This window comes from Ictalurus punctatus, chromosome 7 (assembly GCF_001660625.3).
Source record: "Ictalurus punctatus breed USDA103 chromosome 7, Coco_2.0, whole genome shotgun sequence".
NCBI lineage: Eukaryota > Metazoa > Chordata > Actinopteri > Siluriformes > Ictaluridae > Ictalurus > Ictalurus punctatus.
Genome location: NC_030422.2, coordinates 15,331,263 through 15,354,557, shown reverse-complemented (window position 1 = coordinate 15,354,557; position 23,295 = coordinate 15,331,263). Strand labels below are relative to the sequence as shown.

The 23,295-nt window shown below is 41.6% G+C and overlaps 2 protein-coding genes across 3 annotated transcripts in view; both read right to left on the bottom strand.

Annotated features, from left to right (window-relative positions):
- Nucleotides 1–63: 63 nt before the first annotated feature.
- LOC124628330 (ADAMTS-like protein 1) lies at nucleotides 64–3,640 on the bottom strand. Its single transcript, XM_053681312.1, has 4 exons — nucleotides 3,500–3,640; nucleotides 2,658–2,801; nucleotides 1,727–1,947; nucleotides 64–1,581 (listed from the first exon to the last, which is right to left on the bottom strand). Exons 2-4 carry the CDS (start codon nucleotides 2,795–2,797, stop codon nucleotides 1,475–1,477), a joined length of 468 nt encoding a protein of 155 aa, XP_053537287.1. The 5' UTR covers nucleotides 2,798–2,801; nucleotides 3,500–3,640; the 3' UTR covers nucleotides 64–1,474.
- Nucleotides 3,641–4,255: 615 nt separating this feature from the next.
- Nucleotides 4,256–23,295, bottom strand: part of LOC108268079 (ADAMTS-like protein 1) — a 109,148-nt gene continuing 90,108 nt past the window's right edge. Inside the window, exons 14-22 of one of the 2 annotated variants that reach the window (XM_053681311.1) lie at nucleotides 23,121–23,205; nucleotides 14,383–14,675; nucleotides 10,847–10,976; nucleotides 8,926–9,136; nucleotides 8,425–8,604; nucleotides 7,698–7,851; nucleotides 6,209–7,214; nucleotides 5,954–6,076; nucleotides 4,256–4,352 (exon numbers count right to left, since the gene is read on the bottom strand). In XM_053681311.1, the coding sequence (XP_053537286.1) occupies nucleotides 6,046–6,076; nucleotides 6,209–7,214; nucleotides 7,698–7,851; nucleotides 8,425–8,604; nucleotides 8,926–9,136; nucleotides 10,847–10,976; nucleotides 14,383–14,675; nucleotides 23,121–23,205 (2,090 nt within the window). In that variant the 3' untranslated portion in view covers nucleotides 4,256–4,352; nucleotides 5,954–6,045. Of the gene's footprint in view, nucleotides 4,353–5,953; nucleotides 6,077–6,208; nucleotides 7,215–7,697; nucleotides 7,852–8,424; nucleotides 8,605–8,925; nucleotides 9,137–10,846; nucleotides 10,977–14,382; nucleotides 14,676–23,116; nucleotides 23,206–23,295 lie in introns of those variants that run through there. The other variant, XM_017472770.3, reaches the window with a different exon arrangement.

The window sequence follows — 23,295 nt, the reverse complement described above, 5'->3', positions numbered from 1 at the left end:
ACTGTAGTTGGTAAGATTTCGGTACAAATCAAACAAATGGTTAATAAATTATGGTCTTTTGAGTGTTGAAGAAATACTGTTTATTGGAAAAGGTAAATGGCCATGAAATCAATATCTTTGTCATAAACTGTACATTGTACCTGTATGCCTGTGCCAAACCTAATATTCATTTACTACAGTAAAAAAAAATCGAACACACTTTATTATTTCAAAAACGACCTGTTATTAGTGATGAACAATGGCATTGGACAGTTTAATCCCAATTAATTTTCATTTGCAGACAAATTGCACTTAAACAAATCAAACAAAGTAATAAATAGCTCTGTGAACATCTAGCACTGTAAAAAAGGGGAGAAAAAGATCACCTTTTCTCCCCCAAAAAAGTATTTTCAGCAGTATTATCCGAACCATAACACACATGAGATTCATTGTGTTTTTAATATTTTTTTACAAGTGTTTGATTCTATTCCCTAAAGGACAAATTATTATTCTTTCTATGAAATGAAGAACACATTATGCAAATAACACTTGTTTAGGGATGATAAATACTAGGCACAACTACACTATATTGATAAGTGGTTAAATCTTGGAGAAAAACAAGGACACGGTCAATTTATAAAAGGATTAACACAAGCAAAACCAAACAACAATAATAAAAATAAACACAATATCCAGCCATATTTAATAATGGACCTGGAAATTATAAGTGCAAAGCTATCAGGGTTTCCATACACTGAAGTCCCTTTTTTTTTTTTGTTTAAGTGAAGTCACATTTGTAATACTGGGCCATAGGATAAATTGCCTATTACTAAGACAGCAACATATCTAATTATAATAAGTGCAGTTTTTTTCATTAGTTACAATTCAAAAATCTCCCTGTTCAAAATTACATTATTTAAGGGTCTATATATAAATACACATTTGTCTTTTTTGTCCACCATTCCTTTATGAGTACAGGGATATAGCAAATTTCCACTTTGCTATATGGTTTTCCAGTTCCTATATGGTAGCCAATTTGGGTTACACCGAATGAAATGTTCAGAGTGAAGGCTCCAGCAAACCCCTATGGACGTTCAGTCATAACTAGAGGCTATTTTTATTTTATATGGATGGAGTCTAGAATGTGCAATCCAGTGAATTTAAAAATGTCTTACATCTTTCTGGACCATCAGACAGGCAGTAAATGCAAAACCAAAGAAAGAGTAAACCAAAATGTAAAATACAATTAATCAAAGCCTTCACTGAAGTTAAATTAAAATCAATGTCCATTGGTTTACAATTTGCATCCAGTCCCCCCCCCCCCCCCCCCCCCCCACTTGTCATTAGGCTGATTAATGGATGACCTGGTGACCCCAACCCATCACACACCATGGTCTTTGGTTTTGGATCATGTGCTGGGTTGTGTGGTGGGTTTGCAGGTGTTCCTTAGTCTCTGGATTAGTCTCTGTTTCTGCCCTTTTGTCCTGGTAGAGTCTCAGGTGTCTCTGCAGGACCGGCAGCACCGTGCTTTAAACTGGGGTAGGGGGCAAAGTTCCAGCTGTCGGACCTTCTCACAGTACCTGGTGCTGTCTTGGCAATCACCTGCAAACACAAAAAAGGAACTAATTACACTGATAGTAATTTAATAATGTGAGGCAAAATATTTTAAAGAAGAAAATAACTTTTAAATGTGGATTCGGCTGAACAGAACTGGGATTCTATACTTGAATTACAGGATGAGTCATACCTTTCCCACAAGACAGAATATTGCAGCGTTGCCAGCTGGCAGGGCGAGGCCTCCAGGCGCAGTGAAACTCCCGAGCTGGTTTTCCACTACGGCGGTGAACGCATGTGACTTGGCGTGACTGGAAACCATGGCGACCGCATGTGGCAGTGCACTGGGTCCATGGCCCAACATGCCAATGCAGGGCACAGGCGTCCGTGGTGCAGTTTCGATGTGAGGTGGGCCTGAGAAGCAGGAGCAAAATCAATGTATTCTGTATTTGGTAAGTTCTGTATGATAAGTACCATTCTTTCCTCTAATATATTGAAAACCTCTACAATCATCCAAGATAGACAAACTGAATTTAACGCTTTCTCACAGTACACTGGGGTTCCATTCTGCCAGTGGAAGGGAAATCGACTTAGCGGACATTTTCAATCAGTATAAACAAACAAATTATTTTATCGCTGCAAGTCTGTTATAAGATCATTCAGGACACTGCTGGGTTTCTGTATATAGATTATTGTGACTCTGTGTTCAACTGCTGGTGAGCAGGGTGAAGGGAAAGTGTGTGAGACCACTGCTGGGCCAACAATTCACACCTCTCCACGATAACATTGGTACAGAGATGACAGCTGAAGCTTTTTTGATTTTAAACCACCATATACAACTGCCACATTAAAATGTGAACATTTAAACCTAGTAGGCTAGGTTAAAAAAAAATATTTAGGAAAAACTGTGAAAAAAAAAAAACTGAAAAAAAGTTTCTACTTTCATATGAGCCATTAACCACTACTGTGGAGTGTGACAACACAAATAAATTCAACACTGAACACGGGCACCCCAAAACAGGTAGAAATTAAATTTTTTAGCCATTGGTAAAAAGAGTTAAAAGAACTCAGATGAATTTTTCAGCAAGTATGATGAAAGTATAAAGTTAAATAAGGCTATATACTGTATAATTTGGGCAATTCCTGAAGATATCTTGCCTTGCTTGCCTGCTGCACATTCGATGGGCGACTCTAGTGCTGTTCTTGTCCTGGCAGAACACATGTCTTTGCTGTAGTGCTTTCTGTGGTCCAACACACTGCCCATGGCACTGAATAAAGCACATATTCATATCACAATACAGCAATAGGGTCAGCTCTGGAAAAAAAATACCAGTTCGGGAAATTTTTCTCTTGCTTCTTCTTTCATAAGAAGTAGACCTCGGTAAGTCTACTTCCTCAGAAAGCTTACCGATGACATCATTTTTAGTCTAGAAACCTTCTTTGTGATCACATCGAAGCTAAACACCACTAAATGATATATTATCATAAAATAAAGTTTATACTGTAATCAGTTATAGTATACTGTAGATTACCTGTACAAAACAATTTTTGTATAACTACTAATAATTATATAATATTATTTTACAAATAAACCAAATGAACTAATAAATACATTAATCAACTATTGGATTTAGTACAAGTAAAGTCTTACAGTGGGTCATATAAAAATCTACAACAACAATAATGCACACAGTGGGGGGATATTATAAAAGGTTTGTCTTAATCATTTAAGTCTATTCAGACATTAGTGTAAATAATTTACATTAATAACCACATATATTTTATTTTGGTTTAAAATATGTATCCCTTTGCTTAGAAAAGTCTATAGAGGAGATGGATGATAAAGAGTTGGTAAACCTGCTCAGAAGTTTTAGTTCCTCTATAGAACAATATTTTTTCTTATTCTTATTCATCATTATATGACTAAGTCCTAAGTAAATGCCATTACTTATGACGTTTTACTCACAGGGCCCCATGGGGTAGCTGTCCAGGCAACACAGGGTTGCGTGTTACAGGACCTGGTTCCTATTGGCTTTCTACCAGCACCCGTACAAGAGCGTCCTCCATTTGCAGCCCCAAGACAAGTCACACTGCGTCTCTGTAGCCCCCCACCACAGCTTACAGAGCATGTAGACCATGAGGACACATGCCATCTAAGGTAAGAAAGCAGGAAATGTTATGGAAGAAAGTAGGAAAAAGAGAAGTTAGACGAATGTTGAGACAAGTGTTGAAGTTATTAACCTAGATGACATACACAAAGACTGCATGGAACTTTATATACACACACACACACACACACACACACACACACATCACAGATGAATGAGAACTGGCTATTTGGTTACAACTATAGGAAAGTAATGACTGGCCTGACTAGACAGGAAGCTCGATATAGGAAAGTTCAGTAAAATCTGATTCCATGAACTCACAATTCATGAAATTACAATTCACTGTTAGTTTGTTTCTCACAGGTATCTGTTCCCTCCCAAGAAACACCTAACTATGATGAACACTTATTCAAATTACTTTCTTTCTTATTCAAGCATATTTAATCAATGGATCTACATCACCCCCCCCCCCCCCCCCCCCAACTACCGATAATTATTACTATATTATCACAATTAGGCATATGGTTTTCAAATTGTCTGATATGGTTTTGTGTTTAGTAGAAACAAGTGCAAAGCTAGAAGCTTCAGCTGGCAATGCAGTATTGCAGTGGTACCTGTGGGGGCAGTATTGTCCATTGCAGCCTTCAGATGACTGGAAATTGTCAGAACATGTGCTATTACTTTTACTTGTACCAACTGTACAGCCATTTCCTGTGGAATAATAATAATAAAAAAAACACAATTATTCAAACACAACAAATTCGTGATTTTATGCTAATCTGGGATTTTCATGCACAGTGGTTTTAACAGTTTAGACAGAATGGTGCAAAAAACAAACAAACAAAAAAAAACATCCAGTGAGCAATGGTTCTGTTGGTGGGAACGCCTTGTTGGTTTGAGCTGACAGGAAGGTTACACTAACTCAAATAACCACTTTTGACAGCTATGGCGAGCAGAAAAGCATCTCATAAAACACAATACTTTGAACCTTAAGAGGATGGACTACACCACCAAAGGACCACATCAGGTTTCACTTAGAAATATGAGGCTACAGAAGGCACAGACTCTCCAAAAATGGATTGCTGGAAATTGAAAAACCTGAATCCAATAGAGCAGCTTTGGGAGGTGGTACAACGGGGGACTTGCAATGTAAATGTGCAGCTGACAAATCTGCAGCAATTATGTGATGCAATCATGTCAACATGGACCAGAATCTCAAGCATATGTTTCCAAAGCCTTGTAGAATCAAAGATATTCTGAAAGCAAATGGGAGTCCTACTCAATATTAGTGTTGCGTTTCTAATAAAGTGGCTGGTGAGCGTATAATCATTGGCATTTAAGTAATATATTATTAATGCTAATGGCACTGATCTATTTATAACATTAAAGAACCTTATAATTCAAAGCTCTCGAATTGCAGTACAAAGATTGCGAGTTGTCCCATTTCTCCTAGTTTTAAGGAATAAATCTGACTAGTCTCTACACTAATCTTTGAACAGGCCGTTCCTGTTCCACTGCCATCCATATATCATTAAGATAATTTGAATCAAACAAGACTTTCAAATACTTTTCATGACAAACGATGTTTTATAAGTAAGAAAGTTAAGCATAATTCACAGTTGCACTGCCTCTTATCCACTCTACTAGAAGGTACACTACCCTAATTTACTTTGAAATGCTTTCTGGATCTTCAAGTTGTTGATGGATGCTGGGAGAAAGTCCAGCATAACAGGAAAGGCGGTGCTTTGTTCTCTATGCCTACAAGCTTAGTAAGTAATCACAAAGTTGACATGGCTCATGGCTGAACTTCACTACATGTCACTACCAGTACTGGCAACTGATGCATCACACAGGAGTTCCAGCAAGTTACTTGTTGATGTGGACAGGAAATGATGTGGACAGGAAAGATATTCTTCTTAACCATCAGCTTGTATTCAGGGTCAGGTGTACATAAAAAAACTCCTTATGCATGCAGTATGCATTGTCATGTACAGTACCTGTGTGTAAGCTAAATTTCTTGATGAGCCTGGTATGTTGAGGAATTTCACTAGAGATTTATTTAGCACCATTTATTAGAAATGACTCTTTTAATCAAATGGTGAATAGATGACTAAATTAAACTTTTTACTACCTGTTGAAGCAAAAGCATAGAATTTCTTGACTCAAGTGAACAACATCTGCCCTGTTCATGCTACAGTAAATTAAACTTAACAATTACTGAACATTAAAAGTTGCAATCAGACATCACATCACAAACTCATGTACTTTGAACAAACCTTCATGTCTACACATGTTTTGTAATCTCTTTTTACCTGCTTTTTGCAGTTGAAATGACAACAAGGTGGACCCCAGATGATTTGTGGCTCGGCATGTGTAAAATCCAAAGTCAGTCTCCTTGGGAACTTCAATGTACAGGGAGCTGTCTGGCATCAGGCCTACTCTGCCACGACATACAACAACAAAACTACTGAAAGCAATACAAAAAACAGACTGTAAAATAGCTGTTGTTGTGCAAATGTGTTTTAACATTAATTTCTAATCAAAAAGCATGCAATGTCTACTCTTACCTGCTGCCATTTTTTAACTCCATCCCATCTTTTGTCCAAATTATTATTGGCTTTGGGTTGCCCTGCACTTCACATTTAAGCTCCACCTTCATGGCCTGCATTGGGACCACAACAAAACTGCCAGCATTGGTCAATATTTCATGAGGGGACTTATAGACTCTTGAAAATTTCTGTACAATCACTGGTCTTCTCAGAGGTCCTTTCCATTGTCTGGTGGACTGAGAAGCCAGTCTTAAATAATTTCCTCGAGAAATGTACTCCGGAGTTGTGAATTCTTGTTTCTCATGGGCTTCCAAGGTGGAATCATTGTTTTCACCAGTCTTCTTGGTTAGTTCCTCTAACAGCTGAGTAATAAGTTCTTCCTTTTGTGAGGCCTGGAGGCCACCAGATAAGTTGCGTGTTATCTCATCAAGTTTTTCCATGTCTGCCACCAGCACCTGAGGGCTTTGAGAATCAAAAACTGCATCTTCGTCCAGCAGTTCTTTAGAGATGTACGTCTCCAGAGACAAACCCTTTAAATGAATCAAGTGCTGCACGACAACATCATAGCGATTAAAAGTGAGAACCTCTTTCTCTTTAGATGATATTTGGTAAGTCTTTGCTGAGCTTTTGCCACCATCTATTGCCCAGACGTCAGCTTCTATAGCTGACACCTTCGTCTTCTTGCTTCCAATAAGTTTGAGGACAAAATTTTCCTTTGCCTGCCCAGCAACGCAAGTATACATCCCTATGTCTGAGGCACGGATCTGCTGGATCTTGATGTAACCCATACGAGATATGGAAACATGGGGCAGTAATAGCAGTGGTTTTCCATCCTTTAACCAACGAACATGGCCTTTATGAAAATGACGAGTAGGGCAACTCAGCACAATTGATGTCCATGGAAGTAAGTAAGCATATCCACCTACTACAAAATGTAGTTTTGGGCCTTTCCTCCACTGAATATAGACCTTCCTCTGGGTCAAAATAGCAGGATCTGGTTTTGCAGCTACTGGCTTCAAAGTCTCTGTAAACAAAACATGCAGGTCCCATTACTGTAATAAAATCTGCTGATTCACTGACTAAATTGAAAAGAAGGTAAATAACCCAAAGGTTTTGTTGGAGCAAAGAGCAAAGAGAATTCTCTGGCACCAGTATCCTACAATTCCACGTTCTCCATCAGCCCACTGGATTTTCTCATATTGCTCCCTTAGTGCTCCCACTTCTTTTACTTTATACATGTCTCCTGCTATCTACTCCCTTATTTTAAAAAGTCTAATGAATAACATGTTTAGATGCCTTGTAGGACATTTTCTGGCTCGTAATGTGAATGACAAAATAAACAATTTAATACATAAATAAGTCTTAGACAATGGAGTGATAAATAACAGCACATGTGTCTTAACCTAGACTCGTTGCAGATTCATCACAGTCGCATTGGAATGTTTTAATGTGTGCTGAATTTTGCAATCTGAAAAAAGGAGCTGGCATTGAACCAAAGTTATCTTACTCTCACAGGGTCCAGAGGAACATGATCGAGCTGTCGAGGGCTTCGGAATAGAAGAGCAGGCCTCTGGAATCAGAGTTTGGTACTGTCCATTCAGCCCCATCCTCCTGCACACCACTAGCAACCTCTGGGTCCCTTCTCCACAAGCTGCTGAACACTGGACAAGCAACAGATAAGCACAGACATTCACTATAGTACAGATGACCACAGTAACTCTGCTGTAGATAACTTTCGGTCAGGAACTGTTATGCTAACCCTGGCATGAACTGTGTGCTTGTTTAACAATGTATGCGAGCATTCCCTTACTCTGATGAACAAAAACGAGCTGACATCCATCAGCCATATGAATTTATCTCACAGGTAACAAAGGATGTGGATCCATGTACATCACTACAATGCAACATATCCTTGTGTAACATTCGAACACTTTCCTGTCAAGTCATTTGTGACAGTAAAACGCAAAATGGAATATAAACCTGTGCTTAATATTAAGGTAACATAACCTTGGTGAGGCCAGTGAAGTCATCCTAAAACTGTAACAATTTATTAAGTGATAACTTTGCCAAGAGCGTTTAAGTGTGACATTCAGTACACAAAACACACAATAAAACAACATGAACCCTGTAGCTGCACGGAAAGTATGAACAGTAATAATATGGTCGACAGAATTTTGAAACCTAACCAGGAACCATGAGATTAGTTTCTCTACGAGAGAATACATGTTTCTGACCTGTGTCCAATTTGAGAAGACCCACTGAGCAGGGCAGTCTATCAGGCCACAAGGCTGCAATGTGGGCAAGCTTGAAGAGGGACAGAAGGTTTCAGGTAACTCCAGTACACTTCCATCTGCCATTCGCTGCTTACAAATAACATCCCTCTTCTGATGGCCACCTCCACATGTATGAGAACACTGTGCAGAGACAAAGACTTCTAATTGAACTCCCCTTGCATTGGCTGCAAGGACCATGACCTAAATAAAAAGCCAAACTTCTATCATATAGTACACTCTGGGAAATTACAAGAAGGCTTTTTATTAACATGCTGCTTGATATTGCAATGGGGTCAAATCAAGTTTGACTAAATAATCATGCACAAAGCATATATATCATTAGAAGTGTAGTTACATTGAAAAAGATGCTGCAAGAGTCATTTTCAAACATATGGTATTGTTATTTTGTTTCATCACACCCCTTTGAGAATTCTGCAAGACCGGACCATTTTTATATCGTACCTGACTCCATTCCTGTGGATCCCACATGGGAGGACAATCAAAACGATTACAGGCCTGCACAGAGGAGGGCTTGGGCTGCCGACACTTCTCATCTTTGACCCTCTCAGTGCGGTTGCTATGTGCGCTTACTTTCAGTGTGCAGGTGACAGCTCGAGTCTGGAGGCCAACACCACATGTTGCCGAACAGGTGCTCCAAGCCTCCAGCTCCCACCTGGACAGACATACAGAAACAATCAAAGGACTGCAAATGTATGAATGTTTTTCATTTTGATCTAAAGGGTGATTCTTGAATGTTGTTTCTAAGGCAAATATATTGAATATGATGGCTATTTATTAATTTATTTTCAAAACAAAAGTTACAAATTTATTAAAGAAAAAAGAAATTGTGCTCCATCCAACAAGTGGTTTTCATTCAGCCAACAAGTGTGCAGCATATGTGTGAACTTCGCTGTTTCCTGGAAAAGCATCCCAGGTGGCTCCTCATGAAGCAGGGTGAGAGAATGACAAAGGTGTGCAAAGCTACTTGTAATACACAATATTTTCACACCTGTTTTGGAATGATTCCACGTTATTTCATAGTGTCCAACATCTTCCCTATTAGACATTCCAATGTCCAAATTTCGAAATGACTTCAATAATAAACAGATTTAGTTAGTTTTCTTGCGTTTACATATTTTGTCGAGTAATACAACTGTTCATAAACTGAAGCACATTTTCAATGGATATCTGTATACTCTCACAGAAACTCAAGCCATGAGGTTCCTGAATGAGCTTCCCATGGACGTGATCAAATATCCACATAGTCACAGCATTGAGGATATTACAATCCCACTGGTGTCTTTGACCTGAGGGCCACCTCTTTAACGCTCTTGGTGGCAACAGTTGACGTTGGAATAGACGAGCACCTCCAATACACCAAGACCACCAGCAGTTAGCTCAAGCTCAAGCCAGTCTAGGTCTCCCCCGATGATATGACAGTTCAGGCTGGAGGAGAAAAGCTGCAGATTCCCTTTATATAAGGAAAGCAACCAAAGCATTGGAGGCGGTGTTGAGGTCCAGTTACGGACTACCAGAGGCCAAAGGAAACAAGCAGAACACAAAGTTTGTTGTGCTTGAAAACAAAAGCAACACTTGAAAAAACAGGCTGGAGAAAGGCAGAAGGCCTCTAGGTTTTTATATCTATGGCATGAGGTGTGGAAGCTCAGCACAGCGAAGCGTAACGTAGGTGGGCGGTGTAGATTTTCCAGCCGCAGACCACTACATTTGCTATTTTACATTCTACAAAAGGTTTTGAATATTTTAACACCAGGGACTTTAATGCGTTCCTCACCGGCAGCTGCAAAATACACAAGACAGTAATTTTAACTCTTAAACTGATGTCTCAATTATCTGTTATTTACAAGAATTTCTTATCTTGGTCTGAGCAATACATGCATTAGTGCTAGTAATAAACCTATGAACACAACACATTAATGCGCACTTTTACTCTCTTGTCTATTTCCTTTTCCTGAACATACTTGAATGAAAATACGATTCTGGTTTAAGTGATTGATCCAGAAAACGTGTATGGCAGATGAGCCTCGGAGGCAAAGACTAGTCTCTACAATGCATAGCTCATATCTGTTTTCAGAATTAATAAACCTGGAATCCTAGCTGACTCTTTAGCACAGTTTAAATGCTGATCAGAGTGCACTGCTTCAGCAGGAGTATCTAGCCTTCATTTCAATTTCCACAAGCTTAGCATGAGAGCAGTTCTCAGCCTGTTTTTTAATTTTTTGTTTAAACACTGCATTTATACATTTTCACTAATACAAATAAATCATCTGGACCAAATCTACCTTCAGATCTCTCACACACACACACACACTCACACACACACACACACACACACACACACACACACACCACTCCATGTTCTTACCTGGGTGGACAAGGTTCAGTATTACAGGGTTGCACCAGTTGAAGAGGTCTCTGTGTGCTCACACACTCACTTTCATCTGCAGCTTCTCTCGTCTGCTTGTTCAAACAGATCACCACTGCCTCTTTTATCCCTAAGGCGCAAATTATAAATAAATACAACATAAGTAAGAAGCCCTGTATGATATTACATCTCATCAACTGAGTGAATCCATCAACTCTTTGAGTGACTTTTCAGAAGGGATTATGAACATACCCTTAACCACATGCATTTTAACCATAGAGACAGAAGTACAGATATAGAAGTCATTTGAAATATAAGATGTATTTTTCCATCCAGTAATCTCATGTATTATGTCATGTTGTGTGGAAAGCATTGTGGGGTGGGGGGTCATTTATAATTTCTTATAATTACACCACTCTGTGGATGTTTGCCAGACATTACACTATTCCTGGAGCTGCTTTCGTCACTGTAATTGTAACTTTACTATACTAAACTTCTATGACCGTAAATGATTTTTCAAAAAATTTACAAAGGGGATTTAGTTCACACCAAATGAAGACAAGGTCTCTTTATAAGGATATTAGAGATGATATAAGACCGAGATCATTACAGGTCATGGTGGGGTTGAAAGTGAGTTAGCTGGGAGAGAAACCGGCTGTCATTAAGGAAGGAAGTCATAAATTTATACTGTAAGGAAGTAAAGAGAGATATAGAGATGGGGAAGGAAAGACCTGACAGTTACAAGGTCCAAGATAGTGAAAATATATCTGTATATGTCACAGAGGGAAGACAAAGCACCACAAGGTGTTCATGTGCTGCGCTGTTGAAGTAGAAGCAGACATGTCGTAGCAAGTGCCATGGTGGAGTCAGGGTTCTAGATGGAGCAAGTGTATTTCGTGCATGCACATAGACACACATATACACACAGTTCTAAAACATAATTAGTGGTGCACATAAAATGGCTAATTTCTCTTTAATCTAAACATTCCTTGATTAGACTCAATGAAGCAAATTACATAAAAACATGGCAGGCTGTGTAGCAGCTAATCCAAACACAGTGGGTGCTAATTTCTAGACGCATGCAGGACATTGTGCAAGGCCCAGACTAATGAATGAATGATTCGTTCATCTTTCGGTCTGTTAGTGGTGTCAGAGCCAAACATGAGCCTAGAAATTTGTGTCTACCACATCAAAGAGGCTGTTAGTGTGATGCTACACAGGACTCCATTCTGTTAAAGAGTGTGTGTGTGTGTGTGTGTGTGTGTGTGTGTGTGTGTGTGTGTGTGATACATAGCAAATATAAAATTGGCCTTTGATAGCTGTGTAATAATATGTGAGAAAGAACAGCATACCAACAGTAAACCAAGGTATTCAGTGTAACAAAATGACAGTATTTTAGTACCATGTATCAAGTATCATGTTTGGTGGAGGTTCCGTTTCCACAATTTCCACTTGATTTAGTTCCATTTGAAAGGACTATTAAGTCAAATAGTTTTAATATGAGCATATGCAGGTCTTCATAAAATAAAGCATTTGGAATTATAGCTGTTCTTACACATAGTCTATTCATTCTTCACAACAATAATACTTACACGGTTGACAGTTTAGCTGTTTCTTATCAAATGATGTATGGTTATAACAAAGTTATTACATACAAGAACTAACACAAATGTCTAGAATTGATTCTAATTATGGCCTTTGTGGCTTGTGTTGTCTTTGTACTGACATTGTGATCCTGAATAAACCAGAGATATTATATATATATATATATATATATATATATATATATATATATATATATATATATATATATATATATGCTACCAGATATCAGCTGTAGGGGTGTAACACAATACCACTATCTGCATCTGCACCTATTTAGTGCTCCCAATATCCATATGTGTATCTCTGTTCAGAAGTGGGCATGGTCTAAGCATGATTTTTTCCTACCTTTTTATTTATTTATTTATTTATTTATTTATTTACATATGAACCCTACCACTCCCCCTCTGGAAACACTGGAAAATGCTTGAGAAAAACCTAGAGGTAGAAATGCCAGTATTGTTAGCATGGTCTGTGAATTCTGCCTCTGACAGTTCCTCAACCTCAGCTACATCGCTGAAGTTTATAACCGGTGTCAACTACAGATGGATGCAGGGCTTATTTTTAATTCTTGCTCAAGCAGATATTACTTTTGTTTGTATCTGCCTGTTTTATTTTCAGTGAATATAAACAACCTAGTAGCTAACAACCAACGAGAACACACAACGAGAACAAACAATTTGAAAGACTATAGACAGACAGTACCACAGGTACACATGATTAAATAATAGTTTCAATCATGATCCAAAACTATAAAACAGATCAAGACTATCTAAGATGTATGCACAAAGAATGACTCTGATGTGCCAAAGAATGACCTCAAAGATTTAAACTACTCTTAAGGTTTAAGAACAGTCGTATTGCTGAAAAGTACATGAGAAAGCATTTAGAGTTGTGGTGTATAGTCAAATTGACAGATAAAATCAAGATTAATGTGTATTGAAGTCATGCAAGGAAGAAAGTATATAGATGAATGGACCTGTTCAGGGTCCAAGGCATAAGCACCACATCTGTAAAACATCATAGCACAGGCAACGATAGTTGCTAGTGAAATTGTTCACTGGTCTTTATTAATGATATGACTGATGACAGCAGTGCGGGATGAACTCTGAAGTGTACAAAAGCATCTCAACTGATCAGATCCAGCTAAAAGTCCCAAAAGTCAGTCAACAGCACTTTACCTAGCAGCAGGATGAACACCCAAAAGACACTGCTAAACTATGTTTTTTTTTTTATAGCCAAAGTATGGAATATTCTTGACTGGCCAAGTTGATCATGACCTGAACCATGAGTCACTGATCTTACATTTCCCTTTATAGAAGCTACAGAACTACAGAAAGCGAAAAATATTGCATGACCATTACACCCATATGAGGACCTTTGCCAAGCAAAGTTGGAAGCACAAATCTTCTATAATGTCTTTGTATGCTGTAGCATTACAATTTCCCTTCGCTGGTCCTGTTCCAGCATGACAATACCCCTGTGCACAAAGTGAGGTCCATGAAGACATGGTTTGCAAAGGTTGATGTGAAAGAACTAGAGTAGTCTACACAGAACCCTGACATTGGCCCCACTGAATCTCAGGTGACTGTGCCCCAGGACTCTGCACCCGACATCAGAGACTGAAATCATTAATGCTCTTTTGGCTGAATGTGTTCAAATCCCCACAGCCATGCTCCAAAAGCTAGTGGAAAGCCTTCCCAGATGAGTGGACTTTATTATAACAACAAAGGGAGACTAAATCTGGAATGGGATGTTCAAAAAGCACATCTGGGTGCGATTGTCAGGCGTCCACAAACTTTTGACCATATAGTGTATATGAACTTCATATATGCAAATGAAATTTGTATTTAAATCTCCCCAACCTATATATGGTTTACAGTACTACTTTTTCTAGTCTAGTAGTCTTGACTAGAAGCAAGCACATTACTCACCTCCTCCACACATTTCGGAGCACTCAGTAAACCCATCATACTCCCAGTCATGTAGCTCTTCTTGCTCTGTAGCTGTGTTTCTAATTCTCTCGCTCTCCTGCTCAGTTCTCACTCCAGGGCAGGGTGTGCGGTAACAGGGTTGTATCTCTGGGGGCTTCTGTCCTTCACACTCATCATCTGGAAGATCAGCAACCGTCTGGGTGAAGGAGAGCAACACCTGACATTTCACGGTCCTCCTCTGTATGCCAGCGCCACATGATCTACTGCAGGGCCCCCAAGCTCCTCGAATGAACCTGCAAAACAAATTGACACAAAACACACTCTGATGTGAAATCATAATGTGAATTGACACTAATAAAAAGCCGCTTTGACAATCTGGGTTCCTTTTGGCACTCGTTTCATTTTCACACGTTTTAGTTATTTACAGCTAAGTTCATAAACTGCACTTATTTCTCACATCCAGCTGTTATTGCAATTCTTTAAACAGCTGTAAGGCATTAAACCTCAACGCTCTTGAATAAATTGCTTTGATGCATGCTTCCTCACAGTTAAGAATCAAACAGAAAAGTGTAAATACTATGAGATCAGTGTTTTTATAGCTTCTCTTCAAGCAAGCATTTCCTGTTGTCAACCTGAGAGGTAGAACAGCAACATATTTATTTGATAACAAATTAATAGTATAAACTACAAGGAAACTGAACCGAATTGGCAAGTTATTCTATAAGCTTCACAGTTGATAACAGTTAAAGATGTCAAACGTCCTTCAAACTGTACCTTGCTGATGAAATAGAAGATTATATAGAAGTAATGTCAGATTGACCATTAATTTTGTTTGGAGAGGGCTCATGCTTAATGTGAGACATTGATGACAGTATCACCGCCTCTGCTGTCACTGTCTAATAGATCGCTCTTAGGCAGGTAAATCAAAAAGCCAGGAGCATCAGTGCCTTCTGAGGAGCATTATATAAAACTATCTGGAAGAAGATTTTATACATATGACCTATCAAAAGTATTGGTGCTCAGGAAACCTGACATTTGCCTTTTGATTATTTATTGAAAGCCCAGACACCACTGTAAGCCAGATCTGATGGTCCATCAACTGCACTTTCTTTTTCAGTCAAACAAACTCTTTCATTTAAAATCACAAGCCAATCTGGGTTTCTACTTTGCAGGCCTTCATACATCTGCATCCCAAATAAATATCAAGTCAGTGATATAAAAATACTGTGCAAAGATAATGAGAGTACTTTAACTGTCATCAACTGCTTAAAGCATATGGAGGTTCTTTGCCATCTGTAGGAAACGTGTTGTCCTGTGGATATTATAGCGTCAAGAATCGAAGTATTTTTGTGATGTTCTCTATTCCATGGCTTTAAGTGACTTTTGCAGTCTTAGCTGCTAGTAGCCAGTTATGGTGATCATGCCTCTGAGGCTATCATCCACATTTTTTGCTGACCGAACTGTGAAACCACAGCATAAGCATGCTTCCTCTTTTTATGTTCCAGTGCACTGAGAAACCAATAACTAGGTACTGATGGTCCTCAACAAGCACTCTAGAGGCCTTTATTTATTTATTTATTTATTTATTTATTTATTACAAGATCCTGCAGGATGCTTCCAAAACTTTGGTTAATGCATCAACAATGAAACTACATTCAGACTACATTTCTCAAAATACACATGATTATTTCATGCGAGAATCTTATTCTTATGTCACTCTTATGGCAACACTGAGGCCTGTTGTATACTGATTTGTCTATTGTCTATCAAATGCGATAGACAAATTGTCTAGTGTCTATCAAATTGTCAAACCTGCGCAATATGTTTTAATCTTGATCTTCGCAAGTAACTGCTACAGTGGTTTAGAGTGTATTTGAAGAAATGGCAGGCTTAAAGCTTGGCAGCAGAGGTGCAATAAGTTTAACACAGGAATTTCCTTCTCGTTCCTTTCGTATCCGTACGCCTGCGCCCATATGGCAGGCAGATATTGTTGTTGGCTTCTGGGTGACAGCATATTATATGCTGTTATTTATGTGCTTTGGGGGGAAGACATGCCTCTTGCAAAGAGCAAAATCATATGCTTTTGCAATGGACAACTCTCTCAGACTGCATAACTCTCAAAAACCTTGAGAGAAACGGGTCAGCAGTGCTAAAACATACGAAGCATCATCTAGCATAGATCAAAGTTGAGGTCTTTCAAAGGTGATTGTATGCACATACCTATATATATATATATATATATATATATATATATATATATATATATATATATATATAATACACATTTATATATATCTCTGCAAAGCATTTAACCAAAGAATCATTTTACATATGTTACTAAATGTGTTTATTGAGTTATAGTGATATAGATTTGGAAGAGAGAATGGTGAAATGCATGTGAAACAGAACCCAATCATTGCATCCAATCCAATTCCTCCCTTATGGTTTAAAGAATTTCTTTAAATCTCAATGGTTACTGCATTGCTGAAATGTTCAATTAATTCTAAGGGTTAAATAAATCAAGCTTTGCCTCCAAATTTCATGAAGTCATACAATAACAAAGGTCTCCAAGAGATTAAGTATGTGTGCCAAAGTCTACATTTTTTGTGGTTTTCACCTTAAGCAACATGTATGACTAGGAGCAGATGCTAGCTCAGGCTACTTCAACTTTATCTTCAGCAAATTCAGCTACTTCAATTCAACTTAACTCCTCATGCTATCCTAGACTCAGGCTAACATGTATGCTTAGGCTCCACATTTACCCCTTTAGCCCCACAATTTAATGTTAAATATATAGAGCACTGTAAATCACTGTGTTTGTGTAGTGCATCAGTAGATGTCATTGTTCATCCCCACTCTTCTGTACAAATCATCTTCTGCCCCCAAAATCTAATGGTTTCAACAGAACATCAGCTCACAAATAGTTATGAGCTCCCCTTCCATCGACCAGCCTTTTCTTTCATTTCCCACTATTTCTACCAGTCTCTTAATTTCCCTTAAATTCCTAGTACCAATCAGTTTCAGACTTACAAGACCAGACTTACATTCTTCACTCTTCCTCACTCATTCCTTTTCTTATGCTTTCATCCAAAGTGCCTTACAATTGAAATGAGCAAATGAAGCTTAATTAAGCAGTAACGGATTCAAACTTCCAATCAGAATTCGGACCATAACCACTGAACCACCATTCAAATAGTTTCATTGTAGTAACTAACTTTCATAGTAGTTACTGAAATATAAGCTTTAAGCTAGAGCTTTAAGGGGTAAGTACCACCTAGCTCAGAGTTATCTGATTTCTCATTTGAAGACTAGAGGAGATTCATTACTTTCTTCTTCCTTTACATCTCTGGTAAGGAAATATCTTAGGCCTATTTACATGATATCATTTTCTTTAACCTTTTAAAGTCAGAAGGTACTTAATTATTTACCTTTTGTGAGTTATTACAATTTTAAATATTACAAATTATTACAATAATTGTAAATTATTACAGGCTCTATCTATTACAGTTGATTGCAGTGAAATTACTAGGAAAGGTATACAGTTATGAGAGTGACAAATGTAAATATGGACAAGTTTGAAGGGTTAAAAAGGAACAATGTGTTAGTGTCACAGCGCGGTCCGATCAGAACTCAAATTCCCAAGATGCTATGCTCACTTCTCAGGCACGCATGCGCTCACCATCCCCGGAGTTCTGATCAGACACACCTGGCACCAATCACACACACACACACTAGTACTTAGGAAGGACATCCACCCGGGATCTGCGCGAAGTATACGCTCAGTTACTTAGTTTGCTGCGTTACCAAGCTCTTCTAGTTCATTGTTTTCGACCCTCGCTTCTCGTCTCGACTACGTTATCTGGATATCCCCATTTGGATTGTTCGCCCGATCGCTTGACCCTTGCCGACTCTACGACTACGCTTCCGGAACTTCCCGACTCTACTCGGTTCACTCGCCTCCCGCGCCTGCTTCCGTACCATCTCAAGGTTCGTGACAGAATACTTCGCCTATTAATGGAGGCAGCGGGAAATCGCTGGCCAAACGCCATCAAGGGACATGGCTGGATGCTTAGCGAACATGATCAACGTCTCGCCTACCTAACTGAGCAGGTAGCTCGGCTAAATCAAGCTGCGCAGCCTGCTACGGTGCCGACCCCACGCTTCCCTCCCACTCCAACGCCGGAGAAGTATGATGGAGATCCCGCACGCTGCCGGGGTTTTTTACTCCAGTGCTCCCTGTTTTTTTCCACGTACCCAGACATGACGGAGAATCAGAAGATAATCCATTTCATGGAACTTTTAACCAGGAAAGCTCTCCTCTGGGCCACCGCGGAATGGGAACAGGAAGGGAACAGCATCAGCATGTATGAGCAGCTGACGTCACGCTTCCGCACGGTATTCGATCACTCTCCAGATGGCAGGGAGACTGGGGAGGAGTTATTGTCCATGGCGCAGGGATCACGGAGTGTGGCGGATTACGCCCTCGAATTTCGCACTGTCGCCGCCCGGAGCGGATGGAATCAACCCGCTCTCAAAGCCATGTTCCGCCGGGGATTAAATGCTGACATCCTAACGGAGCTGGCGTGCCGCGATGACCTTTTGACCCTCGACTCACTCATCAGCGTAGCTATCCGCCTGGATCGTCTACTACGTAGCCGCTGCCCCGGAGGTGGTGAGGCGGAAGCACCAACACCTGAGCACTCTAGTGAACCCATGCAGCTGGGACAGACTCGGGTGAGCACGCAGGAACGAGAACGACGGCACCGTGAACACCGTTGTTTCTACTGTGGTGAGAGGGGCCACTTCGTGCCGCAATGCCCTCTCAAACAGGGCTCCACCCGAGGGGAAGCCAAAACTGCCAGACCACTTCAGTCAGGGGTGAGTCCCGAACCCATTACCCAGCACTGTATTCAGTCTGCCTTCGTATTGCCCGTTATCGTGGGTTATTCAAGGGTTTCTTGTGTTTTAGAAGCACTGATCGACTCGGGAGCGGCGGGGAATTTCATTAGCCAAGAGACCGTACACCAATATAATATCCCCGTTCGTCCTCTCTGCACCCCCCGCCGTGTCCAAGCCATTGATGGGGCCCCCATAGGAGATGGCATAATCACCCACTGCACCGAACCTGTTAACCTCCGAACCAGCGCCCTTCATCAGGAGACGATCACGTTCCATGTCATAGTGACGGCTCGACACCCCGTGGTACTCGGTCTCCCTTGGCTCGAACATCACAATCCCCAAATTTCGTGGGACCAAAGGGAGATCACACGCTGGTCAGCGCACTGCATGTCTCACTGCCTTCAAGTCCCGGTGATCTCCGTAGCATCCACCTCCATTGAAAGCCCAGATAAGGCAGCTCACGTTCCGATCCCCAGTGTCTACCACGACCTCATGGAGGTATTCAGTAAGAAGAAAGCGAGCGGACTACCTCCCCACCGTGATTACGACTGCGCGATTGATTTGCTCCCAGGCACTACACCACCACGAGGGAGGGTCTACCTGCTAACGATCACTGAGCAAAAGGCCATGGAAGAGTACATTCAGGAGGCATTGCACCAAGGATATATACGACCATCCACTTCTCCCGCATCCGCGGGATTTTTCTTTGTGGAGAAGAAGGGAGGAGGCTTACGACCGTGCATCGACTACCGAGGACTAAACCAATGTTGCGTCAAGTACCGCTACCCACTCCCTCTAGTACCAGCCGCTCTGGAACAATTACGCACGGCCACCATTTTCACGAAACTGGACTTGCGCAGTGCATACAACCTGGTCCGGATCCGCGAGGGAGATGAATGGAAGACTGGATTCAGCACAACCTCAGGCCACTACGAGTACCAGGTCATGCCGTATGGGCTCTCGAACGCCCCCTCGGTCTTCCAATGTTTAATTAACGATGTGTTACGTGACATGCTGGGACGCCATGTGATCGCCTACATCGACGACATACTGATATACTCTGACTCCCGGGAAGACCATGTTCACCACGTTCGCCAAGTGCTACAGCGACTGCTCCGTCACCAGCTATATGTGAAAGCCGAGAAGTGTGAATTCCATAAAACCACCATCACATTTCTGGGCTACGTCATCAGCTCCGAGGGAATCTCCATGGACCAAGAAAAGGTCCAGGCGGTCGTAAGCTGGCCCACACCCACGACCATCAAGGAACTACAGAGGTTTCTGGGATTTGCAAACTTCTACAGGAGATTTATCAGGAATTTCAGTGTCGTCGCCAACCCCCTCACATCCCTGCTAAAGGGGAGACCCAAGCGTCTGGCATGGAATCCAACTGCCCAATCTGCCTTCGACAAGCTCGATAAGGCCTTCACCACTGCACCCCTCATCAAACATCCAGACCCATCCAGACCGTTTATAGTGGAGGTGGACGCATCAGAAACCGGGGTAGGAGCCATTCTGTCCCAACGATTTGGAGAAAAACCAAAACTTCACCCGGTGGCCTTCTTCTCGCGAAAGCTTTCCCCAGCCGAGAGAAACTACGATGTGGGGAATCGGGAACTCTTGGCAGTTAAGTTAGCGCTGGAAGAGTGGAGACACTGGTTAGAGGGGGCTACTCATCCATTTGTCATCTTCACGGACCATAAGAACCTGGAGTACCTTCGCACGGCAAAGCGACTCACACCCCGCCAGGCCCGATGGGCCCTATTTTTCACTAGATTTCAATTCACGTTATCCTACAGACCCGGGTCCAAGAACAGAAAGGCGGATACCCTGTCTCGTCTTGATCAGACAGAACGGATCGACGAGCAGGAGGAATACATCATTCATCCCTCATGTGTTATCAGTGCGCTAGAGTGGGAGCTGGACGTGGAACTAGAGCAGATTCCCCAGTCCCAAGTTCCTGTAAAGTGTCCTCCCGACAGACTCTTTGTACCTGAAGAGTACCGCCAAGAACTTATCATCTGGGCACACACGGTACTCGGTACGGGGCATCCCGGGACACAACGCACACACCATCTCCTGGAAGAGAAATACTGGTGGCCCAACATGATAGGAGACATACACAAGGTGGTGAAGTCCTGTTCATCGTGCGCACAGAGTAAAGTACCTCGGACCCTCCCCGCCGGGAGGCTCAAGCCTTTACCTATCCCCGAACGCCCATGGTCACACATATCTGTAGATTTCGTAACAGACCTGCCTAGATCCCAAGGAGATACCACTATATTAGTCGCAGTGGACCGGTTCTCCAAGTCCGTACGCTTCATTCCCTTACCCGCTCTCCCCACTGCATTCAGGACAGCTGAAGTGCTATTCCAGCATGTGTTCAGGTATTACGGCATTCCGGAGGAGATTGTCAGTGACAGGGGCCCGCAGTTCACCTCCAGAGTGTGGTCCAGTTTCATGACCAAGCTGGGAGTAACAGTGAATCTCACCTCTGGGTATCACCCACAAGCCAATGGGCAAGCCGAACGAGTCAATCAGGAACTGGGACGATTCCTCCGCACCTTTTGTGCCAACAACCCAGAGGACTGGAGCAAGTTCTTGCCATGGGCTGAGTACGCCCAGAACTCACTACGTCATTCGGCCACCAATCTCACCCCCTTCCAGTGCGTGCTCGGTTACCAACCCCCTCTGTTCCCGTGGAACGCAACCCCCACTGCAGCTCCGGCCATTGACCACTGGTTCAAACGTAGTGAGCGTGTCTGGGCTGACACCCATCGACGCCTGAAGAAGACGACAGAGACGTATAAACACAAGGCAGATCGCCGCCGCAAAGAACACCCTAACTACCAACCAGGCGACCGGGTATGGTTGTCCACAAGAGACTTGAGACAAGCCCACGGTTGTAAAAAACTAGCGCCAAGGTATACTGGACCATTCAAGATCCTCAAGCGGGTCAATGAGGTCACCTACCGTCTGGAACTGCCACGGCACAGCCGCATCTCCCCTTCATTCCACGTATCACGTCTCAAACCTGTTGTTAACGGTCCTCTAGCCACCGAAGTACCAGCTGAGACTCCTCCGAATCCTCTGGAGATTGATGGACAACCGGCTTACCGCGTCAAAAACATCCTCAAATCTAGACGCAGGAGGGGCAAGCTGGAGTATTTGGTCGAGTGGGAGGGTTACGGACCGGAGGAACAGTGCTGGGTGCCCAAACAGGATATACTGGATCCACAGCTCACCAAGGACTTTCACGTCACTCATCCTCATCTCCCAGGTCCACGATCCCGGGGGAGGCCAAGAAAGAACTCGGCTCCCGGAGTGAGCCCTTTGGGGGGGGTTCTGTCACAGCGCGGTCCGATCAGAACTCAAATTCCCAAGATGCTATGCTCACTTCTCAGGCACGCATGCGCTCAACATCCCCGGAGTTCTGATCAGACACACCTGGCACCAATCACACACACACACACTAGTACTTAGGAAGGACATCCACCCGGGATCTGCACGAAGTATACGCTCAGTTACTTAGTTTGCTGCGTTACCAAGCTCTTCTAGTTCATTGTTTCTTATGATCTTCGACCCTCGCTTCTCGTCTCGACTACGTTATCTGGATATCCCCATTTGGATTGTTCGCCCGATCGCTTGACCCTTGCCGACTCTACGACTACGCTTCCGGAACTTCCCGACTCTACTCGGTTCACTCGCCTCCCGCGCCTGCTTCCGTACCATCTCAAGGTTCGTGACAGTTAGAATTGGATTCATGTTCTCCTTTGATAGTAAGGAGTCTACCAGCTTCAAGTGACTTTTACAATAGTTTTAGAACTTAATACACTTACGTTGGTTCCTCAGAAATGGCTGTATCTTCCTCAAGTTCTATGGCTTGCTTGAACCAAGGTGGCTTTGCTTCAACAGGCAGTTTCTCTGGAAAGAGGCCAAATGATAAATCCTTGTTAAATGTTTCAGTATTTTTGATTGATGATGCTATATACAACATTCTAAATAATTCATTTG